The sequence below is a fragment of the Watersipora subatra genome, chromosome 3 (genome assembly GCF_963576615.1).
Source record: "Watersipora subatra chromosome 3, tzWatSuba1.1, whole genome shotgun sequence".
In the NCBI taxonomy this organism is placed as follows: domain Eukaryota; kingdom Metazoa; phylum Bryozoa; class Gymnolaemata; order Cheilostomatida; family Watersiporidae; genus Watersipora; species Watersipora subatra.
In genome coordinates this window covers 36,066,614-36,093,663 of record NC_088710.1, presented here as the reverse complement: position 1 = coordinate 36,093,663, position 27,050 = coordinate 36,066,614, and the positions used below count along the sequence as shown (strand labels likewise).

The 27,050-nt window shown below is 36.2% G+C and overlaps 1 protein-coding gene across 1 annotated transcript; it reads right to left on the bottom strand.

Annotated features, from left to right (window-relative positions):
- Positions 1-35: 35 nt before the first annotated feature.
- On the bottom strand, positions 36-25,682 carry LOC137389678 (histone acetyltransferase KAT2A-like). The gene is made up of 16 exons (XM_068075753.1): positions 25,421-25,682; positions 19,888-20,008; positions 19,208-19,353; positions 18,806-18,895; positions 18,089-18,264; positions 17,163-17,354; positions 13,867-14,075; positions 13,492-13,700; positions 11,574-11,782; positions 9,864-9,990; positions 9,647-9,757; positions 7,864-8,007; positions 5,915-5,986; positions 3,360-3,506; positions 1,766-1,850; positions 36-699 (listed from the first exon to the last, which is right to left on the bottom strand). The coding sequence occupies exons 1-16, from the start codon at positions 25,538-25,540 to the stop codon at positions 509-511; spliced, it is 2,349 nt and encodes a 782-aa protein (XP_067931854.1). The 5' UTR covers positions 25,541-25,682; the 3' UTR covers positions 36-508.
- Between the last annotated feature and the right edge of the window lie 1,368 nt (positions 25,683-27,050).

Sequence of the window (27,050 nt, the reverse complement as noted above, 5' to 3'; positions counted from 1 at the left end):
ATCAACAGACATCTATTACATTAACAGACACTTATTACATCAACAGACATCTATTACATCAACAGACATCTATTATATCAACAGACATCTATTACATCAACAGACATCTATTACATCAACAGACATCTATTACATCAACAGACATCTATTACATAAACAGACATCTATTACATATACAGACGTTTATTACATACTGTATACAGACATCTATTACATATACAGACGTTTATTACATACTGTATACAGACATCTATTACATATACAGACATTTATTACATATACAGACATTTATTACATCCACAGAAATATTTTCCACATACAGACATCTATTACACGTATGGACATCTAGTTGAAGCACAAAGATAAAAAAAAGCAGAAGAAATTCTCTGAAATTTAATTGACAAAAGCTGTACAAGATGGAGTGAAATTTATCACCAAATGGATGGCTGCACCTTCACTGTAATCGATCAGCAGAATTAATATACAGGAAACATCTTTACAACATCCATCACACTATTAGTTTATGGTCTCTACATTTCGTTAAAAAATATTTTTCTAAAATGTTCGCACAACGGTAGTACTCGGTGTCTGGCTCGTTATACACTCGACAATTTGCCACCATCCTGCTCATGTCAGCGATGAAGAGTTTCTTAGAGACATAATAGTTGCTCTTCAACCTTTTTGACATGGTCTCAAGATCTGAAAGACAGAATAAGATTGGCATGATGATCTAAACACTGTCAGTATCGTGAGACTTCTGGAATATTCTATGAGTGAGCCCTCAGCAGTGTGAATACCTTATGAGTGAATGCAATGTGGATATGTTATGGATAAATTTTCAGCAACAAGACCTTTACAACAAATACAGCAGCCATTATGTAAATACTGGTAATGCTGCCACACAATTAACCAACAATGATGAATAACAGGTGACAATATAAGGAGCACGGAGTAGGGATACCATCACTATGTTTCTATGACACGCAGGTTTGAGCCAATCATCAAGGAATCCGCATTATGGAAACAGCAAAAATCCAGAAGTTAAGCGCGTTTTTCTATTCGCAAATGTTTATCGAATGTTGTAATCATGATTGCGAATTATGGAAACGGCACTTGCGAATGATGCGCATTAAAATATCCCGCAGGCTATTCCATTTTAAACATTTTCACACTTCAGTCATCTCAAATTCGATTTTAGCAGTTCCATTGGGCTAATGATCCAATGATGCTAAGCGTTTCAAGACTGCGTCACTATTTATTGACCTGTGGGGTCAATAAATAGCGCTGCAGTCTGGTATTTTAGTATTGTCTCAGGTCTCTAACACCAGTCTAGTCTTTCCACCGAAGCGCTAGCATTGAATGTGCATTGTGCAAATGTCCGTTGAGACACTTAATTGCACACAACTCCAAATGCACGTGCGTGTCATGGAAACTCAGTGTATATCCTAGCTAAGGGAAGTATGGCTGGCCGTTAGCTGACAATCAGTTTTTAATGATCTGGTTGCTTCGATTTAAATAGTGTTGATCATTGCTGGTGCAATATCGGTACATGGTTACATTTTTATCGTCCTGCTAATCTTTCAACGATAAAATGTGTGTCATTTACAATATCAAAATGAATTATATATAAAGCACATTTTTCAAGTGTGCGAAGATAAAACGGTCATACATCTTTTGAGTACAATTAAAAATAACCACCATATAAAACACCTTTCATCCATTAGCCCGTCTACCATACAGACAGCTTGACAACCTTAAAACTTACCCATTGGATACTTTATGTACTCGTAATAATCGGGGACAGCAGCCGCACTTACAGGAGTTTGAAAAGGCCAGGAAGAGCTGTGTGCCTATAAGCAATGCATACATATACACGTATGTAATCACTAAACAATTGATACAGGACCAGATCTTACGAACCGACGTTTGCATGAACTATTGATACAAGAAAATACCTATGAATCGTCTGTTGGCTAAACTTGTTCTCAAGTCAAAATCCTACACGGTTGTCCAGAACATACAAACTTAGTTTACTGAGGTCTTCTAGAGACTACAGACAATGGCTTAGATAAAGTGAATAAGAAGTGGGTCTAGGTCTGTAAGTATCAAGCAACCCGTTCCCTTCGTATACTTTATGTTGCCATGATACGCATGATGAGCAAATTGTAGCCAATCTGCAAATTAACCGCATCATGGAAACGGCATAAATCCGCAAGCTAAGCGATTTTTGCGATTCGCAAAACTTTATCGAATCTATCTTGTTTGCGAATAATGGAAACAGCACTTGCAAATGATGTGCATTAACATATCGCGCCAGCTATTCAATTTTAAACATTTTCAATACTTCCATCGTCCTTTCTAGATCGAGTTTCACGTGTTTCCTCAAGTATTAACTTATAGCGTACAATTCCATACCTTTTTTTCAACAAGGCGTCGGAGTCAATGCACATCATGCGGATGTTCATAGAAACACTTAATTTGCACAGTAACTCAACTTGCGTACAACTCTAAACCTGCCACACGTGTCAAGGAAACATAGTGACAGTCCTGTCATAGTGACAGTCCTGTCATAGTGACAGTCCTGTCATAGTGACAGTCCTGTCATAGTGACAGTCCTGTCATATAAATTGCAAGTGTACACAACACTTCGCATAAGGAGCGCATTTAACAATCCATATGTAAACGGAACAACTATAACCATTTGAAGAACAATTAGAAAAACTAAAAATGTAGAAATCATGCAGATACACACAAGTGCATTGTTTAACGTCGTCGAAGGCATTATTGTTGAGGTTACCTGACTCCAAACACCAACAAGATGCATAGAACGCGCATAGTATGGATATTTGCTGTAATTACACGTTGTGACCACACACTGAGTCGTGTGAAGGTCATGGAGATCCTCGCTACATTGTCCTGTACAGTTATACCTTGACACTTTAACTTTATGTCTAAGCTGTGCGCTATGTTGTAGTCAGGGTACAACATAGCGCACAACATACATACTGCTAAGCCTCTAGAGTGCTCAGCCTCTAGACTGCTCAGCCTCTAGACTGCTAAGCCTCTAGACTGCTAAGCCTCTAGACTGCTAAGCCTCTAGACTGCTAAGCCTCTAGACTGCTAGGCCCCGATATACTTTATTTATTTACACATTTCTAATCGTTTACTGTTAAATTTTTATTATTTTTGATGTTTTTATTTAAGTTTCTCAGAAAAAACAAACCTCCTATTGTTTGCAACTGCAGTGTCCTCTTTAAAAAGATTCCATTCACAAAATTTTAACCAAAAAATAAAATTAAGTCATTCTGCAGATTGCAGCCTTACTATTGGCTATGCATGACTTGGGAAACATGATATACCTTAAGAGCTTGCAATATAGTTCTACACGCGTTATAGAGTTGATCTGGTGTCAGGTTCGACTCTGGTGGCTTTGGAATAGCGCTTGAACCTTGGCAGACTTCTTTAAGGCCAGGTATATCTTCTACCTGAATTTGCTGTACCCCATCCTGCAACAAAAAGCTCTCTGACAATGAAACGCTCAACAATCTCTCATATACTTTTTACACAAAATGAGATGCCTTTCATTATTTGTTAAGATTTCATGACATGAAATGCATAAATGGCTCAAGGGAACTGCATGTAAACCCATACAGCTCTAGTTTATGATTCCTCTATGACTAGTAGTAGATCCTTGCTTAACCGAGATGTTCTATTGCCTCTTCTCAACTGCTAAAGCTAAAGTGTTGTCTCCCCTTGCTGATAACATTGTATCATTAAGTGTTGTCTACCCTTGCTGATAACATTGTATCATTAAGTGTTGTCTCCCCTTGCTGATAACATTGTATCATTAAGTGTTGTCTACCCTTGCTGATAACATTGTATCATTAAGTGTTGTCTCCCCTTGCTGATAACATTGTATCATTAAGTGTTGTCTCCCCTTGCTGATAACATTGTATCATTAAGTGTTATCTCCTCTTGCTGATAACATTGTATCATTCAGTGTTGTCTCCCCTTGCTGATAACATTGTATCATTAAGTGTTGTCTACCCTTGCTGATAACATCGTATCATTCCAGTTTAATCAGCTAAAACATTGTTTGCAATTTCTCGAATTATTACATATATTTAAATCAGTGCATATGTATGCAGGTCTTCATCATATAATGTAAGTTGACTCTATGCTGCTTAAATAATATCTTTCATTTAAAGTTTTAAAAAATTTTTAAAATGTAAAAATAACAAACATGACAAAAAATGAATAAGGTTAACTTTGGATTACCACCTCTACATACCCCTCCATCCATCTCCTGTATCACTAGACTTACCCCTCAATCCATCTCCTGTATCACTAGACTTACCCCTCATCCATTTCCTGTATCACTAGACATACCCCTCATCCATCTCCTGTATCACTAGACTTACCCCTCCATCCATCTCCTATATCCCTAGACTCACCCCTCATCCATTTCCTGTATCACTAAAGTTACCCCTCCATCCATCTCCTGTATCACTAGACTTAACCCTCATCCATTTCCTGTATCACTAGAGTTACCCCGCCTTCCATTTGCCTCCCTTACATTAAAGGTTGACTTGCAACAAAATTCACATTACCGTTATTTGATATCAAAAGATTCACCATGTCTTACTCTGTTGTGTTGTAGGTGCAAAATATGTGGAAAGGTGATTACAAGCTCTTAAAAGCTCAAAAATGAACAGAAAATCGCAGCCACACGAGACCGCCGTAGTTTGGATTCCCTTTCCAAAACGGCTCAAATGTGATGTGGTTGTGAGAGATGGTTTCTGTTTACACTTTCTTGCAACCTTATTCGTCGAAATATTTTCACAAATATAGTTCACGCATTCAATAAAACTATGTCTATTGATCTTACGCGTCTATTTTATCGTCATCGTAATGCTGTCACTTTTAGCACTGATATCTTACAACTTACCGCAAAAAATCGTTAAACTTTTTAACCTTACCTCGAATGAGTACATATCATTGTCTGATAATCATGACGAGCCTGTTGGTCATCTGTGATAATCGAAAAGTGCTGCAAAAATTATTTGCGAAGTATTGGGTCACATGATCAGATTACGACTTGACGATTGAATAATGCCGAAACCAAACTGTAAAGTAGCGAGCATCTATATTTGATACGGGGTCTTCGGTAAAACCTGACGTGTTTGTCATCAACTAGTACTACGATAAGTTTCATATTGAGCTTTTTATTGGCCTTTCAATTCATGGGAGAACATACGTGACAAGACGATAACCAAATTGCGTGGTTACATCAACGAAATAAAGAGATTCCAATCTACGGAGGCTTTTCCTTCTTGAGCTTTTAAGAGCTTGTAATCACATTTCCACATATTTGGCACTTACAACACAACAGAGTAAGACATGGTGAATCTTTTGATACCAAATAACTGTAATGTGAATTTTGTTGCAAGTCAACCTAAAAGTAACCTAGTAAAAGTGATGTGAGAATGAAAACCTCTGTTTTTTGATTATTACTTTATTAATTTGGTTTCTTACACACAAATTTTTTTCATAGTTTTATATAATGTAATTAGTTTAATGCAGCATGTACCTCAAATATTTGCCATTAGGGGCTGCAGAACAAAATAAATAGCATACAGGTAGGGTCGTGTTACACTAAATTATTATAATAGACAAATAACATATTCGAATGGGTTAACTTTGTATGTCATCGAGTTTGAACAAACAACCGAACATTTTAGAGGCAGTAAGGCACTGATACTGAAAAGCAACCAGCGGGATTATGCTAATATGCTAAAATTACAAACTTAGTGACCTTGACTCCACCGATTCGCCGCGCATTGTCTAAACTACATGTATATCAGTGTGTCGTAAAGCTTCCCATGGCCAAGACTAATGTGTTATAAGGACCTACCTCAAAACATCTGATACCAGGATATACTTTCTTGCTGTCTTCTCTCCTCTTCTCTATCAAAGCCTTGACGATCTGCAACAATTTCATGAGGTTTCATTATTATTATTAATAGTATTATTATTGTGCCATTATAGGCTTACAAAGTGTAAAGGCCTCCCTACACCCACCAACCAAAGTGGTCTTTATGTATAGCCAATACGTTAGAATGTGTCGGCGACGCGGTATGTCTAAACGAACGAATAGTCGCCGAAATGTTACTGTAACGTTGAGGATCATGATACTTCAATAACCATAATAACAATATTAACCATAATAACAATACTAACCATAATAACAATACTAACCATAATAACAATACTAACCATAATAACAATACTAACCATAATAACAATACTAACCATAATAACAATACTAACCATAATAGCAATACTAACCATAATAACAATACTAACCATAATAACAATACTAACCATAATAACAATACTAACCATAATAACAATGCTAACCATAATAACAATGCTAACCATAATAACAATACTAACCATAATAACAATACTAACCATAATAACAATACTAACCATAATAACAATACTAACCATAATAACAATACTAACCATAATAACAATACTAACCATAATAACAATACTAACCATAATAACAATACTAACCATAATAACAATACTAACCATAATAACAATACTAACCATAATAACAATGCTAACCATAATAACAATGCTAACCATAATACATTAATCTTTACTATGATAAGAGCTGTATCCGTCCATCTGTAGCCACAGTGAAAGCGTTAGCGAAAAAATTGCCTCGCACTGGAATTGAACACAAACACTTAGTTTCACATACCAGTGCACTAACCACAACACTACTTAGCCACCTTACAACTTCTCGGGGATAATAATGCACATACTGATTACCCATGATGATCTCTCATGGTGCACAGGACTGCCAAGCATACTAGTAACTATAATAACCACAATGGCAAATCACACAACTGATGACAATTATGATCACCAATCTATTTGTCAACAGGGCACATTGGTCGATAGCGCCAGTGTGTTTAACCACCACAAATATTTAAACTATGGATCAACTAAGCATGTTGTTGATGCATGTAGCCAATTTTAACACTTATAAAATTTAAACAACAATTATTTGAACTCAAGCATTGCTCAGGCCAAACTGTCTTTGTTAGTTCATCAATTGACCTTCTGAAGAATCGTTTCTAGCGAACTGTTTGAATTTAGCGGCCATCATGGAATCGGCTCAACGCAATGCATAAGATTGTAACACAAGCTGGCCAAAGGCTACCACTACATTGGATATGTCTAGTTCAAACCATTTTAACTAAATTTTCCTTCATCTGCTCTGATGCAGGGCGAGTATCTTCAATGCGCTATGTTGGCAGAGGAGTATTCTTGTGTGACGTACATGTACACACTTTAATGCAGATGGTCACATGACAAAGACACAAAGAGGGAAATAGTAAACAATAGGGACACTGAAGTTACACACAAGAAGCTAGACATGCCAAGTAATGCAAACATTGCCAAGCTAGCCTCGAACCAATACAAAATTTGATCTGATTTTGGATATTTGCCAAATTTCTAACTATCTTTCAAGCCTGATTATTGGAATTTATGTTGGAATCGCGTTTACATCTATTTTAAACATTCCTAAGAGGAACTGGTTTTGCTACGTGAATCAGCTCTACAAACTTCACAACAAAAATGTAAAATGGTTTTCGTAAACCAAAAATGAAACATAGCATTAATTCAGGAAAGGCGATAATGTAAATAGCACATAGCGATAGCTAAACAAGTCACTCTACGGCACATAGAGATAGCTAAACAAGTCACTCTACGGGACATAGAGATAGCTAAACAAGTCACTCTATATCACTTAGAGATTGCTAAACAAGCTAGACCGTTTACCTCTTTCTGTTTTTTTATAACAAGAGAAAACTCAGTGTATTGTATTCTTGGATTCAGTTCACAGCCCATAGGAGTTGCCCCCTCATAGTCTTTTATGTAGCCTTGGTAGACATCTTTAGATAGCTTTATATCTTTGGAGAAACCCTGAAGAAGATTGTAATGTTAACAACCAAAAAAGATCAGTGGGTTTCAACAGTAGACACTATTCAAACTGTTGAAAGAGATCAAAGTCATACTGTGGTCATTTATTATTTGACTTGTAGTTGTTGACATTTCTATAAGGCCTTGGAATAAGATAATAGTACCATAACATAAACACTATAATAATATTAATATTATGGAAAGAAATGTTATAATAATGTAATCATGCCGTTGAACAATCAAATTTATTTACATCAATGAGTGATTGAACACTATCTGATAATTGTTAAACCTGTCCTTTTCACACAGTGGGCTCATATCTTTGTATAGTTTTAATGGCCACCTTCATGCACGGTGATAAAAGCACTCAGCACAGTATGACTCTGTATGCAATAGATACACGCAATAGATACACGCAATAGATACACGCAACAGATACATACAATAGATACATACAATAGATACATACAATAGATACATACAATAGATACATACAATAGATACATACAATAGATACATAAAATAGATACACGCAACAGATACATACAACAGACACATACAATAGATACATACAATAGATACATACAATAGATACATACATTAGATACATACAATAGATACATAAAATAGATACACGCAACAGATACATACAACAGACACATACAATAGATACATACAATAGATACATACAATAGATACATACAATAGATACATACAACAGATACACGCAACAGATACATACAACAGACACATACAAAAGATACATACAATAGATGTATACATAATTTAGAGCGCATTCACAAAATAACATTTCACAGCAAAGCAATGCATTCATCATTTTTTCCAAGCAAAATACCAAAAACAATGTTGCATTTGCAGGCCCTTGAACCAGGTAGTGCTGCACGATAAAACAATATTGCATGATAGGTGTCACTCTTGTGTGGGACGATATAATTTTGGGGCATTTTGTCAGTCGATTCTGTAATTGGGTATATCGACGTTTTCGATATCATGCCAAAACTATAAATATCTGTGTTTAATTGGCAGAACCAACATTAGTTATCTCCGGCTTTCGTGACTCAATATCGGCACAGCACTAGTTCCTGAAAACTTATTTGCGAGCCAGCGGATTTCCTTCATCTTTGAGGTTCCTCTAGAACCGGACCGGCGAGGTAAAAAAAAGTTGTAAAAGTTTCTTAAAGTTAGAGAGAAAAGACAACTCCTATTTTTTTGTATTTTGAAACGATTATCACCCTTGTATTTTCGTTTTCAGGTGAAACGTCACAATAATCTATATCGAGAGAGCGTAACTCCAAAGTTTTGAACAATATACATGTAGATATCTCATAGGGCCAATATATCGTTTTGGCATGCGGTGTCATATCGCACAGCACTAAAAACAAGTTACCAAATGACCGTTGTACTGTTACGAGAAGAGGGAGGGAAGAGGACTGTCCAATATTTGTACAGCTGCCATTAGCTAGTTCATGCTAGATGAACAGTTTACAGTTACTCAGGGCAAGGAATGTTAGTTTCAGCTAACAAACATTTCACAAATAGGATTACAGCGATTGGCTACTTTGGTAGCAGCGATGCTCGAGCTAGCCAATTGGATGCATTAAACTTTGACTCGCATACTGACCTGTTTTTTGAAATAGCCAATGGCAAACTCATCAGCGTACGTTAGAAAATGCAGCACACCATGGTTGATGTGGTAATCTTTGAGATGGTTCATAAGATGTGTTCCATAGCCCTGTAAAAGAAAACATATGTTAATGCTGTTAGGTAAACTGTATTCTCTTTACTGGCTGAGACTGAGAACACAATTTCATGATGCCGCATGCAACTTTAGAGTTCACCTTCACTTGTTCATTGGAAGACACGGCGCAAAAGACAATCTCGGTGAATCCCTGGCTAGGAAACATTCTAAAGCAGATCCCCCCAATAACTCTGTTGTCCTTGAGAAGAGCCAGACACTTGTGTTTCCTTCAAACAAGAGCAATCACTCACTTAAAACAATCAAATGGTACGACGTGTCAGTCTGATTCCAAACCATAAAATGCCGCTGCATACCATTACTATGTTCAAACAATTCCGTGTCAACCCCATTTCTATAAAAAAAACTCACATAACTGCTGTTCATGCATATTAGAGTAACCATGTCATTACATACCTGCAAGACTTACATAACTGGGTGTAACTAAATTTGCAAGCATCATTAACTTGCAGAAGTTCCAACACTCAAACCAAGTTAATATATAAGCCAAGTTGACATACATGTACATTCCTTGGGTTTATTACATTACTTCAGGTTAATCTATGTCAGAAAGCAGTACCTTCCCATGGGCTATACATAGACAAGTATAGCCTAGTTAAGTGAAACTCTGTACCAGACTTGTCTACAGTATAGTAATAATCAAGTGTTCACCTCCATATTGAAGCACTCACTGATGAGCCAAGTCATGTTATAACGGTCAAGGATGCCAGCAATAAAGAAACTTACTGAGCAACTTTTAGACTGGACAAAATAGATATAAATAATAGATAGAAATAGATTTGGGCAAGTGTTCATGCAACTAGGGAGAACTTTAGTAAAACAACCTCATGTGATATTCAGAGTTGTCTGATTATAGAAGGCTTGATGCTGGTGAGAGAAGAAAACTCTTAATTTCATTCTTATCGCCCAGCAATGGACATCCATGTAATTTATGCCTATCACAACAGTCATATTTTAGTAGTTTATTTATTATCCTGATATACATTTATACATCAGTGAAAGCTCTTGAGTTACATTCACCTACCACACAAGAAGAGCGTACGCTCGAGACAACCAGTTATTGCACTCTGCTGGCCACTTATCTTGCACTCCCCTTCCCTCCCTCAGACGGCCACCTACATTGTACTCCCTCTATCTCCCTCTAATGGCCCCTTACATTGCACTCCCTCTATCTCCCTCTAATGGCCCCTTACATTGCACTTCCTCTGTCTTCTTTTGATGGTCACTTACATTGCACTCCCTCCATATCACTCATATTCTCATGACCACTTGATAATTTTGATCACATCCGCTTTAAAACATGCCATGTGTTTGACTTCCCAACTGGGCTGAAGCCATAGATACATAGAGTACTGCAGTCTAAATTTACATATTTCCAGCTCCTCTCACTGCTAGCAAATCATCCTTCAAACTTTTCCACAATTTGAATATTTATTGTTGTTTGACAGTGAGGATTGTCAGTAAGTTGATGAAATACTCTAAGAAAGAAAACTCCGAGTTATCATTGGATGAGTAGACGCCTGGTTATATTATTTCTATTGATGCACTAGCCCTGATAATGCATTGCAATATTAGGTGAGGTTCAATGAAGTCTCTATAAGGTCTATAAGAGAAGATTTTAAGATGTAAGCTGACAGCGGATATGTATGTGGCTGACAGCTCATTTTCCTTGGTACTAAAAGCCTAGGAAAAATAACCATTTAAGTTGTTAACTATGCGCTTAGCCATGAGGGACTGAAAACATTCATGTGAAATTCAGCTAAAAAAAGGAGCAAAAATGTGACAGACTCACGGATCGAAGACAAGCCGTGTAATGTACTCCTTTGGCATCCTTGGCAGCTGATGAGAAAAAACATTTTGGAGGCCAATGAGCCAGAGCAGGGTCTCCTTGCTCGGCTGTCGACTCAGCGTGTTGCTGATCACGTGGAAGGATATGAGTCCCTTTTGCTCCTCTAATCTTGCGCCGTCATCTCTCGCTTGGTTGGCTGCTGACTCCGTTGTCTGTAAAAACACCGGTACAAACTCGTCTGACTTCCGTCATCAAGGCACAAATGTAAACAGGAATATGATCCAAGCTTGAAAAATTCAACACTAGCAGCATGGAATCTCGAATCATCAATTAAGTGAAAAAAGCTCAATACAGATTGTAATGACCCTTACCATGACTACGGTATAAATAGAAAATTGGACAAACAAGTCGTGGAACAGCGCAAGGTGAGAACAGTAGCTGAGAAATGAAGTTAACTAGCTGTGCTACCCGGCGCTGCCCGGGTAATGAAAAAGTCTTTGGAGAGGAAATTGATTTGTATTTAACATATAACAACATTTCCCATTCTAACTTTCAAACTACATATCATGAGCGAAGTGTTTTGTGCTGTTGCAATAAATTAAGAAAAAAATAAAAACAACTGTAAAGGTTTTAAAACTTTGTCAAACAACTGTAACTTTCAAGCTGTTAGCCAGGCATATTGCCAATGGAAAATTCCAGTAAGCTGCTTAATAAGCTAAGCTTCTAATGGCGGTAAGCCATGACTTTGCGTCTGCATTGTTGTCCAGCTACAGCTAGTCTAATAGCTATAGCTATACTTTGAGAAATATATATATAGATAGACACCAGCTGGATAAAAGCTCAGCCATTTCAAGGTATTATAACCAGATAAATTCCATAAACTGGACTGCGTTATTTATCCTTTGAACAGGCTGCAAGATATTTCCTCTAAGTTTGAAAGTTGCCTTTTGAAGCGAATACCCAGAATAATGTCTATGAAACTCTCACCCTTGTTTTAAAATAAACAAACAATAAATTTATGTTAATTTAAATATTGATCAACACTTTTAACTGTTATTTAGTTCAAAAACTTACAATAGAAATGTAACAATCAGTGAAGCCAGTTGAAGCGTAATTACACCAAACAGTGAACAATGTGTAAAAGAGACTACAGTCATACCTCGACATACGAGCTTAATGCGTTATGGGGCCTGAGCTCCGCTGACATCAATTTACTTGCATCTCAAGGCACTATTTCCTATATAAGACAACTAAGTAAAAATTAATCCGTTACCACATTAGGAAAAACCACCTAAAGAGGATATTATGGTGAAAAAAGTGTTTTTATTTAACAAAATAACAAATACCCATTTAGTTGTTATGGTTGGTCTACAATAAAATATAACAACACTATGTACACTACTGAATGGAGTTTTACCTTTGAGACAGACAATGTTAATAACAGCGGTCTGAGAGAGATTTGAGAGCAATGCGTTCGGTACACCAAAAAATTTGCGACTTTATGTAATAGAAACTTTGAATTTAATTTCACTGAATTTAGCTTACTAAACACACACTTGAAGTTAAATTTTAATCTTTTGCTAAACTTACTCTAATTTTGTCGTCATGTTTTTTAGTATTTGTTTCCAGTTATGCGGTTTTGCCTCGCGTTTACTATAACTTTTAGCCAGCCTTTTAAAAATCTTTCAAACTGATTTAAGGAGAAAGACCGAGCGACACTGTTCTCGAAAGCGGCCTCTCACATACTTTGCCATATAATGTAGTGACCACCGAGAAGCGGCTCGTACACTAGTATCTCAAATATTCTGAAGGAAAAAACTTGCTAGAAAGTCAGCTGGCATCTTGAGTTTGTCGTGTGTTGGGGCACTCGTATGTAGAGGTATGACTGTACACAAGAAAGGCATATCAGACAAAAACTTACTTCTGGTCCAACCATCCCCTCGGAGTCATCTATGATGGCTTTTACAGTTACGACAAGGTCATCCGCAATGTCACATTCCTTGTGTTCAGAGAAGTTAAATGCTGAGGTAGAATTAGCTGATGAGTCATTTGAGAGTTTTCTTCGTTTGTTCGAAGGCAGTGATTGCAATGAATCGGTATCGGAGTCCTCCAGCTTCCTTTTCTCTCTTTCTGTAAGAAATAGTATACTTAGAGTTGGAGATGTCTGTAAAATATAGTTAGAAAGCTACAGCATACAATTTTTGATGTCCAATTTTTAATTGCTGCATTTTTGCAAGAAAATCAGAAAACAGCGACACACATAGTTGTGATGTTACAGGCTTGTTTAATATATAACCTGGCACACATGGTTTCCCTTCAGAATTTGGGTCGATGTCAATAGTTAGAGCTTCCATCTTCACTGGAGATTCACTTGGTACCTCGGTCGAATCAGTTGATTTTATAGGCAGATCTTCTTCAAGACTGCGAAGAGATTTTACATCAAAATCGACATTCCAAATGGGCGAGTCGGCATCTTCCAATTGATCATCTAAACTTTGTAGAAACCTGTCAAAGCATTTGAAACCAACATACTCAAAAGCAGCAAATAAAAACTAAAAGCAAACGCTATGAAGAATATTTTATTTACTGCCAGGAAGAACCATTATAACAAAATACTAGAGTGAACGAAATTAAAAAAAGCATAGATATATAAACCTAGATTGGCCAATAATAGCTATTCCCATTGGTTGCCTTGTCAGACTTAAATAGCATGACGTTACGTCATTGAATTGTACCTAATGCTTGACTGCACTGTTGTTTACAATGGAGCAAATGAGGAGAAGGTGACAAAATCACATTTATTTTCACATAAAAACCTTCTTGGATACATAATCCAGTAAACCAAAGCGATTCTGTGATAATACCTGATAACCAGCATAGATTAAAACTATAAAAGTTATGAAATGCTGCACACAAATCACATCACCCCGCTCCTATCCCCCTTCTCTCTTTTTCCCTTCCCCCTTCTCTCAAGAACAAGTGGGAAGGGAGATGTGGAAAGAGAAAAAGAGAGAAGGGGAAAAGAGAGAGGGGGGGGCAAATAGCCCACCCACTCACCCAATGAGCCACACCCTGGCTAGGTAAATAGAATAATATCATGCTGAACTAAACATGACTAAATATGATGAGCCTGTGAAGTTTTGATCTGATCAGGGAAGTGGAATCAGTGGCTTTCTTAGCTTCATTAATTTGCCTTAATCGACATATATCTCTTTGCTATCTCACGAGCTAGGCTACTAGCATGATGATTAAACTTAAACAATAGCATGATGTTGCACGTCAGCAACCTCTCCATGGTGGCAATTAGTGCTAGCCTGGGAAAGTTTGTCACCAATCCAGCACTACTAAGCAACACTCTCATCCCTTTCTCACTGTGGTTGCAAACCTCAACCACCAAAGGCGAAGACAAAGTCAAGCCACCACGATTCGGGAATTCGGTGCTTGGTTGTCATTGTGTTGGTAACATCCACGATGTTAGTGATACAATCATTATACTTCAGCTTTAGTGACCGAGATACAAAGCCTGCTGTAAAATAATCATTCTGTCTCATTTTTCACTTAAGACATATTTGCATAGGTCTACTCATATTTAGTCATGTTTAGTATAGCATGATATTATTCTATTTACCTAGCCAGAGTCTAGCTATTTGGGTAGGTGGGCTATTTGCCACCCTCTCTCTTTTCCCCCTTCTCTCTTTTTCCCTTCCCACATATCCCTTCCCACTTGTTCTTGGGAGAAGGGGCAAGAGGAAAACAGAGAAGGGGGGATAGGAGAGGGGTGATGTGATTTGTGTGCAACATTTCATAACTTTTATAGTTTTAATCTATGGTGGTTATCAGATATTATCACATAATTGCTTTAGTTTACTGGATTATGTAATTGCTTTAGTTTACTGGATTATGTAATTGCTTTAGTTTACTGGATTATGTATCCAAAAAGGTTTTTATGGGAAAATAAATGTGATTTTGTCACCTTCTCCTCATTTGCTCCATTGTAAACAACAGTGCAGTCAAGCATGAGGTACAATTCAATGAAATAACGTCATGCTATTTAAGTCTGACAAGGCAACCAATGGGAACAGCTATTATTGGTCAATCTAGGTTTATATATCTATGGTTTATATCTATTTATAATCTAGGTTTATATATCTATGGTTTATATCTATTTATAATCTAGGTTTATATATCTATGAAAAAAAGTAATAAGCTTGTAAATTTGCGATAAGAAATCAAGTAGATTTCTTATCGCCAAATCCCTCCCACAATGCATGAAAGAGATACGATTCATTCATTCTCTCTCTCAGTTCAGCATTATTCGTGATAAGTTACAGTGAAAACGAAACTGGAAACAGATAAGAAAAGTTTAGACGATGACAAAATTAAAGCTTAGTTTAGTAAAATACATACTAAAGCTTAGCTTTGTGCTTGTGCAGTAAGATATATTCATTTAATGCAAAGTTAAATTCACAGTTTATGTAATACGTCTGTCTCGAAGGTAAGAACTCTCTATAGTACGTACTACTGAATAGTACATTGTAATTTTACATTTTATTGCAGATCATAACTACTAAATACTCTAAAGTTACTGTAGGTAGCTATAGTTACTAAGGTTAACTTACTAATTTCTTACCAATTGTTAATATCTACAGTACATATGGAAAATTTGGATGTTTTTTTATCAAGGGGTGTTTTCATTAAATAATTACTATGGGTTTCTATACCCCTCTATATGACATTTTTGCCTTACAATACCAACACGAAACGAATTAAAATTATATGGCGAGGGTCCACTGCATGTCACAAATGTATGTCAGAAAGTTGGAATGTTAACGTGATCGTAAGCCAAAATTTGACTATACACATAATACGAAAAAGATCTATAAAATACCAAATGTAAAAAAATAAATTATGTCACAATAAAATGATAAAGTAATAATCATAAAGTAAAGGTAGTTTTAATGGCTGGTTGCCATAAGACCAAAATGAAAGTTTACGTTCACCGACGCTCAAGTTCTAAAGAAGAGACGGTGAACAAGGTACTCTGCACAACTCACTCGAAACTTTTTCACCTAGTCCCCGTATCTAGGTAGCAGCGCAGAGTAACATATTGATTTTGCAAAAGGCGCTTATTAGGGTCGGATGCACTTCCTGTCATCAACAACCCCCCTTTTTAGAAGTCTAATAAAATCCTGATGCCCATAAACCAGACGCTCTGGATCACATCTGCTACCATAACTTTCTCTAACTCGAACTAGGAGAAATCTGAACTAGTCAAGTTATACTTCTTCTGTCATTTCTATATTTTTGACGTGTTTTACTTAACTTTCATCATCCATTTCACTCACAGAAGACTGAGACGTTTCAATAAACTTCACAAGTCGCATGGTAGATATTACTTCAGATGAAGAGCCAAGGATACAATCAAGTTTTACATCGTACGTTAAGGTGACCGTAAATGAAAATTTAATTGTTTTATCATCTTCTCAGACTTGAACTAAATTTTTCAACTAATTTCCAGACCTGTTAAGCATGAGCAAATGTCATTTGTAGTACCACGATTCTAGCCGCTGTAGGTAAGACTAAAGTGCTTACTTCGGAAACTGTTCCAAAACCAGAGGCCGCTTCTCGATGGGCATCTTGTCTCTATCCGCTTCAAACTTCTCCATAATCTGACGTCTAGCAGTGGCAAATATTGATTTGATGAGCGTACGCCCAAAAATGGATGTCAGGTCATACTTGGGAAGACTGTCACAGAATGTAGGCACTCTGCAGTAGCACAGCCATCTGGAGGAAATATGTACAACCCTGCTTGTAACTAGAACTATCGCGGTATTTTGCATAAAAATGTTAGTAGTTGAAGCCATAAATGGTGTATGAGCATGGATGATTTGAACCCACACGGACAGACGGAGGCTGAAGCCTGAAACCAGCAGCTATATTGGCTGTATAAGATGAAGTAGCGTAGCCAAAGTTTAGTCTTTTGAACTAGATGCAAAAATTCTTGTGTCAAAAATGGGAAACGAACGCATGACAAGCTTTTGCAGAAGCATTATTTGAATCCACGTTTATAAAACAGACGAGGACATGAATGGGGCACGTTTGAGTATTATAATTATGTGTATCCTTTCTAACAATATATGCGGATAGTTGCCAATATTAAATCCTATTAAAAGTTTGACTGTTTACTACGTTTCCTGGTTTCATTACCAGTTTAGCTAGCAAATGTTCATAAAGAATGAAACACCTGAACATGACTTTACAAATTAACTTACAGTTTACTTTGCTCGGTCATGATAGTACATACTTACAGTACATACATACTTACCTTAAAAGAAGTGCAAGTACCTCAGGTACAACTTATGTACCTCTCAAACATATGTGTATATGAAATCAAAATATCACTATGAGAAGTCACTTGCCCATGTGGAAACAGCACTCTTATATTGAACATGCTCGCTAAATGCAAAATATAATATTACTCGTTCAAGACAAGAGCAAAACAGGCAGGAAATTGACACCTCGTATAGTTGACTTTGTAGGCATGAAGATCATCCAAGTGAGTCGACCTCTGCGAGGGAGATTCCAGAGTGCAGTGATTTATGCACTTGAGGAACATGTTAGCAAGTCCAAATATTATCTGTTGATCTTTGCTAGCCAGATTCCTGTATCTGTATGTGACAAAGTTGGTCACCGCCTACAGTAGCAATAAATTAGTAATCGTTTACAATAACACCATGTTAGTCACCACCTACAGTCACAAGTTAGTCACCACTTACAGTAACACCATGTTAGTCACCACTTACAGTAACGCCAAGTTAGTCATCACCTACAGTAACACCAAGTTAGTCATCATCTACAGTAACACCAAGTTAGTCATCACCTACAGTAACACCAAGTTAGTCACCACCTACAGTAACAACAAGTTAGTCACCACCTACAGTAACAACAAGTTAGTCATCACCTACAGTAACACCAAGTTAGTCACCACCTGCAGTAACACCAAGCTAGTCATCACCTACAGTAACACAAAGTTAGTCACCACCTACAGTAACACCAAGTTAGTAACCACCTACAGCTGGTCATTGGCCACAGTAAAACCAAATAAACTATTTCACAAATCTGTCAATGGTGGCGGAGAAGCCAGTTGCTTTCCAAGGAATCTCACCAATGAATAGCTATGAACCATAGTTACCAAGACGGTTGGTCCAGCTATACAAAGTACATAGCCAACTTACTTGTGATATGCTTGGCTTCTCAAATGGAGGGCTGCCAAGGGGCCCCTCAACAGAAGGGAGTGATAAGTTGGTCATGCATTTTCTCAGCACCTATAAAATGAACAGAAATTTTCTCTATTTAAAATATTTTCTATTACACCACTATTAAACATTTATACATGGTCAACATACGTGAAAGCACAAAAATTCCAGCAGTTTCCATTCAATCAAGTGGCAGCAAAGGGGCTCACAGCATAAGATCATTTGATGCTAAATCTATAGATATGATACGAACAGGTAAAAAACCGTTTTGTCAGTAGAACATTCTAGATCAATAACCATAATACTATTGCCAGTGCGATCGTTTATGCATTAGTTTCATATCCATTTCTATGTGATAAGAAGCAAAACACATTAGCATACCTTGAAAAGGTAGAAATAGACCTGCTTAGTGTCAGCATCCTCCTCCTTATGCACAAATAGAAACAAGTTTTCTATGTCAATGACAACACTGAGTAACCTGTTAAGTTGATCTTCAGACGTCTGCTCCAAGTGGGATACATGACTTGCTGTTTAACACACAATGAACTATATGACCTTCACGAGTACCATAAAGCAAACATCACCATAAAATAAGTGATACAGATTACACTAGCATCGCGTGTACCATAGAGCAAACATCGTCAAAAAATAAGTGATACAGATTACACTAGCATCACGGGTACCATAGAGCAAACATCGTCATAAAATAAGTGATACAGATTACACTAGCATCACGGGTACCATAGAGCAAACATCATCATAAAATAAGTGATACAGATTACACTAGCATCACGGGTACCATAGAGCAAACATCATCATAAAATAAGTGATACAGATTACACTAGCATCGCGAGTAACATATAGCAAACACCATAATAAAATAGGTGATACAGATTACACCAGCATAGTAAGTTCATGTGTCTATGCTCTTCTGTGGAAAGTGTAAGCTAGCAAATATAGGAATAGCTGAACATAAAGCAAGAGAACAGCAGAGAAGACAAGAAGATGAATTCCTAAGCAAGAAATAGAAGAATAATGAGTGAACAAGCAGGAACACTGACCCAATGTGTGTGAGCATTGGCGACACGGATCATCTACAGACGCAAGAGGCTGTGTTATATCATTGCGAGCAATAGGGGGTGGATTTGGATTTTTCCATCCTGTACATTTGCACTTATCAGTCTACAAAAAATATGACAGATGCATGCATGTAGAGTTAGGGATGATTTGCATGATTTAAAAATTGCTAATTATTACAAAAGCAGGACTGTCCTCACTAAACAAAAAGAACTGAAAAGAATGAACCAGTATCTGTCCAGGCATTACAACAGTCACACACTCAGCCCTAACACCAACCAGGAAAAACTACTGCAGAATGCCTTTAGTTTCTTTAGTGCCTGATAATACATTAACCCAAATGAATTGTAGTGGAAATAACATGTCTTAGTGCGAGCCTGTACAGTTGTCGATACTGTACAGTTGTCGATACTGTACAGTTGTCGATACTGTACAGTTGTCGATACTGTACAGTTGTCGATACTGTACAGTTGTCGATACTGTACAGTTGTCGATACTGTACAGTTGTCGATACTGTACAGTTGTCGATACTGTACAGTTGTCGATACTGTACAGTTGTCGATACTGTACAGTTGTCGATACTGTACAGTTGTCGATACTGTACAGTTGTCGATACTGTACAGTTGTCGATACTGTACAGTTGTCGATACTGTACAGTTGTCGATACTGTACAGTTGTCGATACTGTACAGTTGTCGATACTGTACAGTTGTCGATACTGTACAGTTGTCGATACTGTACAGTTGTCGATACTGTACAGTTGTCGATACTGTACAGTTGTCGATACTGTACAGTTGTCGATACTGTACAGTTGTCGATACTGTACAGTTGTCGATACTGTACAGTTGCCGATACTGTACAGTTGTCGATACTGTACAGTTGCCGATACTGTACAGTGGTTGTGTTATAGCTTGCTTTGTATTCGCGTATTGAGCTTCACTTCAAATTACTGAAAACTTTTGATTGAACGCCACCCCTATTTGAACGCCACTTCTATTTGACTGCCACTATGAAAGAAAGGTTGAAAAATAGAGCGCCACCCTCTATTTGAACACCACCTCCATTTGACCGCCACTGTAATTATCTTTGATCTTTATGAACTCATAATATCATGGGATCAGTAGAGAAGTGTCTATAAAATTGTATTAATAATTAATCATTTAGACTAATAACGATCAACTCTCTCGTTTTCCAACTCCAAAGTTTTTCGCTTTTTTTCATTAAAACTTTGAAAGCAACACCATAGAAATAATTAATAACTGTTTCAGACTAATAGTAGTTCCTTTTTCAACGTGGTCTTGATACTTTGAAGTAGTGTATATAAAAATGGTTTGCAAGTTTTGGGCCAAATGTTACGTTTAGCGAACAGAACTTTTAACGCGTTGTAATTGCTTTAAATGCATTGCGTAAAAGTTATGCTCTGCCAAAAATTGTTTGGCCGCTAATATTGACTAGTTCAGCAATGCAGAAGAAGATTTGAGGTCAGATGACATTGTAGAAGGTATTAGACAACCAGAAGATATTCATTCCATCGAAAGCCACAATCAGAACAAAGCTATCCTATCAAACGATGCAAGTGTTTTTGTTTTCAAAACCGTTAATTTTTGTTCCTGCATGTAATATAAGTACATGTATGTGTATGAAACTTGTGTCATGTTTATGTTTAAATACAAGCTTGTTCATGTCATTTGTTCATGAATATATATTTGTAGCATTTGATAGATTATCATTTATAAATTATAAATATCCAGATTTATAACATATTATTTGATAGCATCATTGCGGTAATCTGATCTTACCATTAATCTACGCTAGTAACTCTTCTATTGCACATAGAAAGCTAGTTTTAGCTGCAAACTGTAGCAAACAATTCAATGAGTGTAATGAGCTTTTACTCAACATTGTTAAATATAATGTGAACAAATAATTGATAGCTCAGTCATCATTAAATTGTATCTGGGTTAACTTGAGTACTGTATTTGCAAGTACGTATATTCAATAAATGAACTTCTTTCAACAACTGCATGAAATTATGGATTGCAGTTGCAATAGCTACCTCTCAATAACCTAAATTATTTTTTAAAGTTTTACTTTTAAGAAAAAAACTGGCTTCTTTCATGAAATTGATTGCGTTCCACTGCTACATAATTACTTCAACGAATACAGAAGCCAATACTTTCACTAATAATGACATGGAGAACTACTTCAAAATTTTTCCAACTTTTTCTTCTGTTTCTTTGTATATTCTCTAGACCCCGTTTGATAAGAAAGGAGAGGATCTTCTTGATAGTCTTTTACTAATATGTCTTACAATAAAACATACATGTACTACATTAGTTCAGTCTAGTAAGAACATGAAAGGCATAAAAAAGCAGTAGGCAGAATTGCCAAAGATGATGTTAATTTAGTCCAAGTTCCCTAGTGGTGCGTGTTAAGAAACTGAAAAGGTAATGATCAGTCTTATATGTAAAAACCTTCATACCAGATCTTGTACGTATATTAGTAACAGTCTCAATAACTTGGTCATATGAATCATTTAGACTTGGGAACTTATCATGATCTTTAAGAATGTCAAAAAGCGTGTTTCTAAGAGCACTAGTTCTTCAGTCTTTTAGCGAATATAGATTTTGGCCATCTCTTGCTACGGTCACAGAGAAATCTCTCCTCTTTGCATTTTCAATAAACATAACAGCATAAGACTGAATTTTTTCAAGCATATCTATGTGCTTTACTATGTATAGACCATCTATGTGCTTTACCCTGTAAGAACCATCTATGTGATTTACCCTGTATGGATCATCTATATGCTTTACCCTGTATAGATCATCTATGTGCTTTACCCTGTATAGACCATCTATGTACTTTACCCTGTATGGATCATCTATATGCTTTACCCTGTCTAGATCATCTATGCGCTTTACCCAGTATAGATCATCTATATGTGCTTTACCCTGTATAGACCATCTATGTGTTTTATCCTGTATAGACCATCTATGTGATTTACCCTGTATGGATCATCTATATGCTTTACCCTGTATAGATCATCTATGTGCTTTACCCTGTATAGACCATCTATGTGCTCTACCCTGTATGGATCATGTATGTGCTTTACCCTGTATAGACTATCTATGTGATTTACCCTGTATGGATCATCTATGTGTTTTACCTTGTATAGACCATCTATGTGATTTGCCCTGTATGAATCAGCTATATGCTTTACCCTGTATAGATCATCTATATGCTTTACCCTGTATAGACCATTTATGTGCTTTACCCTGTATAGATCATCTATATGCTTTACCCTGTATAGACCATCTATGTGCTTTACCCTGCATAGATCATCTATGTGCTTTACCCTGTATAGATCTCAAGCTTCCATTGCATATTCCAGTAATGGTCTACATAAGCAGAGGTATACTACATACTTTACTTCGGGGGAGCTTGCAATAGTATATGTTTTATCAATCCAAGCATCTTGGATGCTGTTTTACACAATGTTTCAATATGCACATCCCAGACAATATCCTTCTGATATTCACAGCTACATATTATAGTTTCCACATAGCTAAAAGGTTAACCACACAGGTGGTAATTTTCAAGGATATCTTGTCTAAACACTATAACATGTGATTTTACAGAATTGACATGTACATCTTCCATTTATCTGCTATGTATTGTCTATTAAGGTCATCCTGAAATTTTATACCGTCCTGTTTTGATATCACAGTAAAACAAGACATCATTAGCATAAATCTGATTTTTGAATGTTTAATCATAATGATCGTCATTTATGTATAGGATAAACAATGTTGGACATAGAACAGAACCCGAGGAACTCCGGATGTAACTGGCAACATTTCTGAAAGTTTACCATTCACCACAACCTGTTGATACCTTTTGGACAGAAAATCTTGTATCTACAACAAAAGCTAGGATTTACATTTTATTGAAATTGTAACTTGAGTATTAATTTGTTATGATCTATTTTATCAAACGCTTTTGGGAAGTGTAAGATGACAGTATGTGCAGTTTTTTGTTGTATCAAGACTTCTGCAGGTCATTTAGGAAAGTCACAAGTTGAGTACTACAGGAAAAACCCTTTTTAAAGCTATGTTGGTTTTTGACGATCATGTTATCAACTTTTTTGAACATCTGATGTAAAACAATATGTTCAAGTAATTAGCAGGGTATGCTTGTAAGTGAAATGAGTTTATAATTTTTGGATCATGTTTATTCCCACATTTTAGTATAATACAGACATTTGCTATTTTCCAGCTATTTGGCAACTTACATTTTTGTATGAAATAATTAAAAATTTGAGCTAGAATTGTTGCTGTGGTAGTAATATCTAAGCATAAGTCTTCCTTCCTAAGACCATCTGGTCCAGGAGCCTTTCCATTCTGTAGCTCTTTGATTAATTTCATTACTCATCTTCACATTCTGACATTTGATGATTTAATGTGTCAGTTTCAATATTGGTGTCGTTTTCAAGTTCAGCTCATTGTAAGTATACCCTACAAAAGTACTTATTTAGCGTATTTGACATTTATTTGACAAGAAGATCATCTTTCAATTTGTTATGTTCAGTTTTTAGCTCATCAATTGTAGATTCACAGCCCTTTATCTTTCTGATACATCTAAATAATGGATTTCTTCTGACAGCGGTTGGTATAATTTCTAAGCATATACTCCCTTGCAATAATTTTGAATTCTTTTTCATTACTTCTGTGTACACTTTTATACTTGAAAAGCTTGTGTTCATTTTCATTACACTTAGTCATTAAATAATTTTAGCTGTTTATGACAAACCCTTTCGCTTGTTTTGTTAAACCGTACCAATTCGCTATCCTGTCGTATGGTACAATTTATTTTACAAACAAGTGAATTTAGAGCACCAATAAATCTTCTCTGGAAAATATCGCAAACGACATTTATTCCTTCATCATTTAATTTAAGCATAGCTAATTCTGTTTTAAATGATCGCAGTGATTGGGAAAATGACGGATGATCAACTTTTTATAGTCTCTTAAAGTCTTGTTTGACATTTTTGAGACATCTGTCTAGAGAAAATCTGTAGCAAAATTTTAGCATGTAGTGATCTGATAAACCAAGATTTAAAATTTATAATTCATTTATTGCCACTTCATTGTCTGGACATACAAGGTCAAAGATGTTTGCTTGTATTTTTGGGGACCTCAACTACTTGTTGCAAATTTAGATCATTTAAACATAGTAAAAATGCATTACTGTTTACCAAGATGTTATCAGAATTTAGATCACGCCAATTTCTTCCAAGTAAAAAACATGTCCTAATATCACGTGTTGTAGTCCTGGATGTTTAGCAATTAGTTGATGTACTTCTTACCCTTTCTTGTGGGTAGTCAATTATGTCATTTATTGAGCCATGGGTGGGTGAGCGTATATACATGAAATTATAAGTTACAACGGTTCCAATTACAAAAGTTTGCAGCGAGTTGACTACAAGACCACAGAAAAATATTACCATTTATAACATTACCTTGCAGGGAGAGTACACAGCCAACTTTTCGAACTTTTTTGTTCTGGGATAGTTGCACACCAACTGTTTCTTCTGACTTATTTTATAAAGATTATTTTGGCTTTGACCTCTGTGGTTCATGGTAAACCTAGTTCTTATGGTGTCGTTAAAATGTTAGCAGCTTATGTCATCATTGAACGAGTGAAGTTAATTTCAGCTTGTTAATAATAAACACTTATCTCTTCTTTTGATCTCCTTGTCGATAATCATTTACAACACTACCTTAAATTAGTCCGAAACTGTTTTACACTTAGTCCAAAGTAGCGATCTATAGGTACAAGGCCAACACGGTCGCGAATCATTAAATTTGGAGTTTTACATTGACCCGTAAAAATTCCCGACCTGTATCGGCGTACTGCGTAAAACATTTCTTTGAATAAAATTTCCCCGTGTAGGAAAGTGATGAGACAACTCCGCATTTGGTCTTCGTCATCTACCTATAAGCTCTATTATAATAGGCTCTTCTACATAAAAAGAATGTAAATTGTAAAGAGTTTGTGTTGAGTCACGGACGTTAATGAAAGCTGGCACAGAAATTACCATCAAATGTAGAAAACAATTTTTAGTGGTAGCGTTAATGGTACTATGTCGTAATATATATTATTTTAATCTATAATAATATATACCTTATTAGAATTATATATATATACATATATATATATATTAATATATATTACAAGTATACAATTTATTATAAGATATTGTGAAGGAAACTGTCAGTTCCCTTTACTCTCTACAAAGCAGTCAAACAAAAACACCAAGTGTTATGTGCCAATGAAATACATATTTACTGAATAAATATATAAGTATACATGCAGGACAGGCAATCAACTAAGAACTTACATGCAAAGAGTGTGTGCACAGTACGACTCTGCTTCAACGAACGATTCCTCTTACTTTTATATTTTTACTAGGTGAGTTCCGAGCATTGCACGGGTATTAAAAATCAGCTTATAAACAGTGACAGGTAATGTAATTGCCTGGCACATTGCCAATGACTAATTTTAATATGCTAGTATTGCTAAACTTACTAATAAGAGCCATGAAAGCAAGCTTTAGTACTTTGTGTATTTGAACCGACACAACTACTCGTAAGGTCTTATGAATAGTGTAGCTTAATTGGTAAGATATTCGCCTCAGAACCAGGAGGTTCTGAGATCAAATCCCGCACGAAGTTGATACTTCATTCCTAAATTTTACACAATGAATGAGGGACGTCGAAATTTTTATATATACCGGTATATACATGTATATGCATATCATGATACATATGTTATCATGAAATGTATATGTATATATTTATATACATATACCGGTAATGTAGTTTAACTTTACATGTTTACTTATCTTTGTTTCCAGCCACTGGCAGTTTTTCAATAAAGCAAGGTTTATAAGGTTTTTAGAGCATTCTGACAATGTTCACTTATATGGAAAATAGTTACATCTTAAAATGGGTAAAACAATCTACATAGAGCCATGACGTGAGCAATTTTTAACGCTTTGTCACAACTCATCCTTATGCAAAATTAACAGCTCAAATTAGGTAAAGTTCTAATTACTGTAGATTTATGTCAACCTCATTAAAACTACC

Coding starts and splice junctions, on each gene's coding strand:
- LOC137389678 (XM_068075753.1), bottom strand. CDS start 25,540: ATGAACCACAGAGGTCAAAGCCAAAATAATCTTTATAAAATAAGTCAG. Junction 14,076..17,162: donor GTTTTGGAACAGTTTCCGAA/GTAAGCACTTTA, acceptor ATGCTTTGACAG/GTTTCTACAAAGTTTAGATG. Junction 700..1,765: donor GTACATAAAGTATCCAATGG/GTAAGTTTTAAG, acceptor TCTGTCTTTCAG/ATCTTGAGACCATGTCAAAA.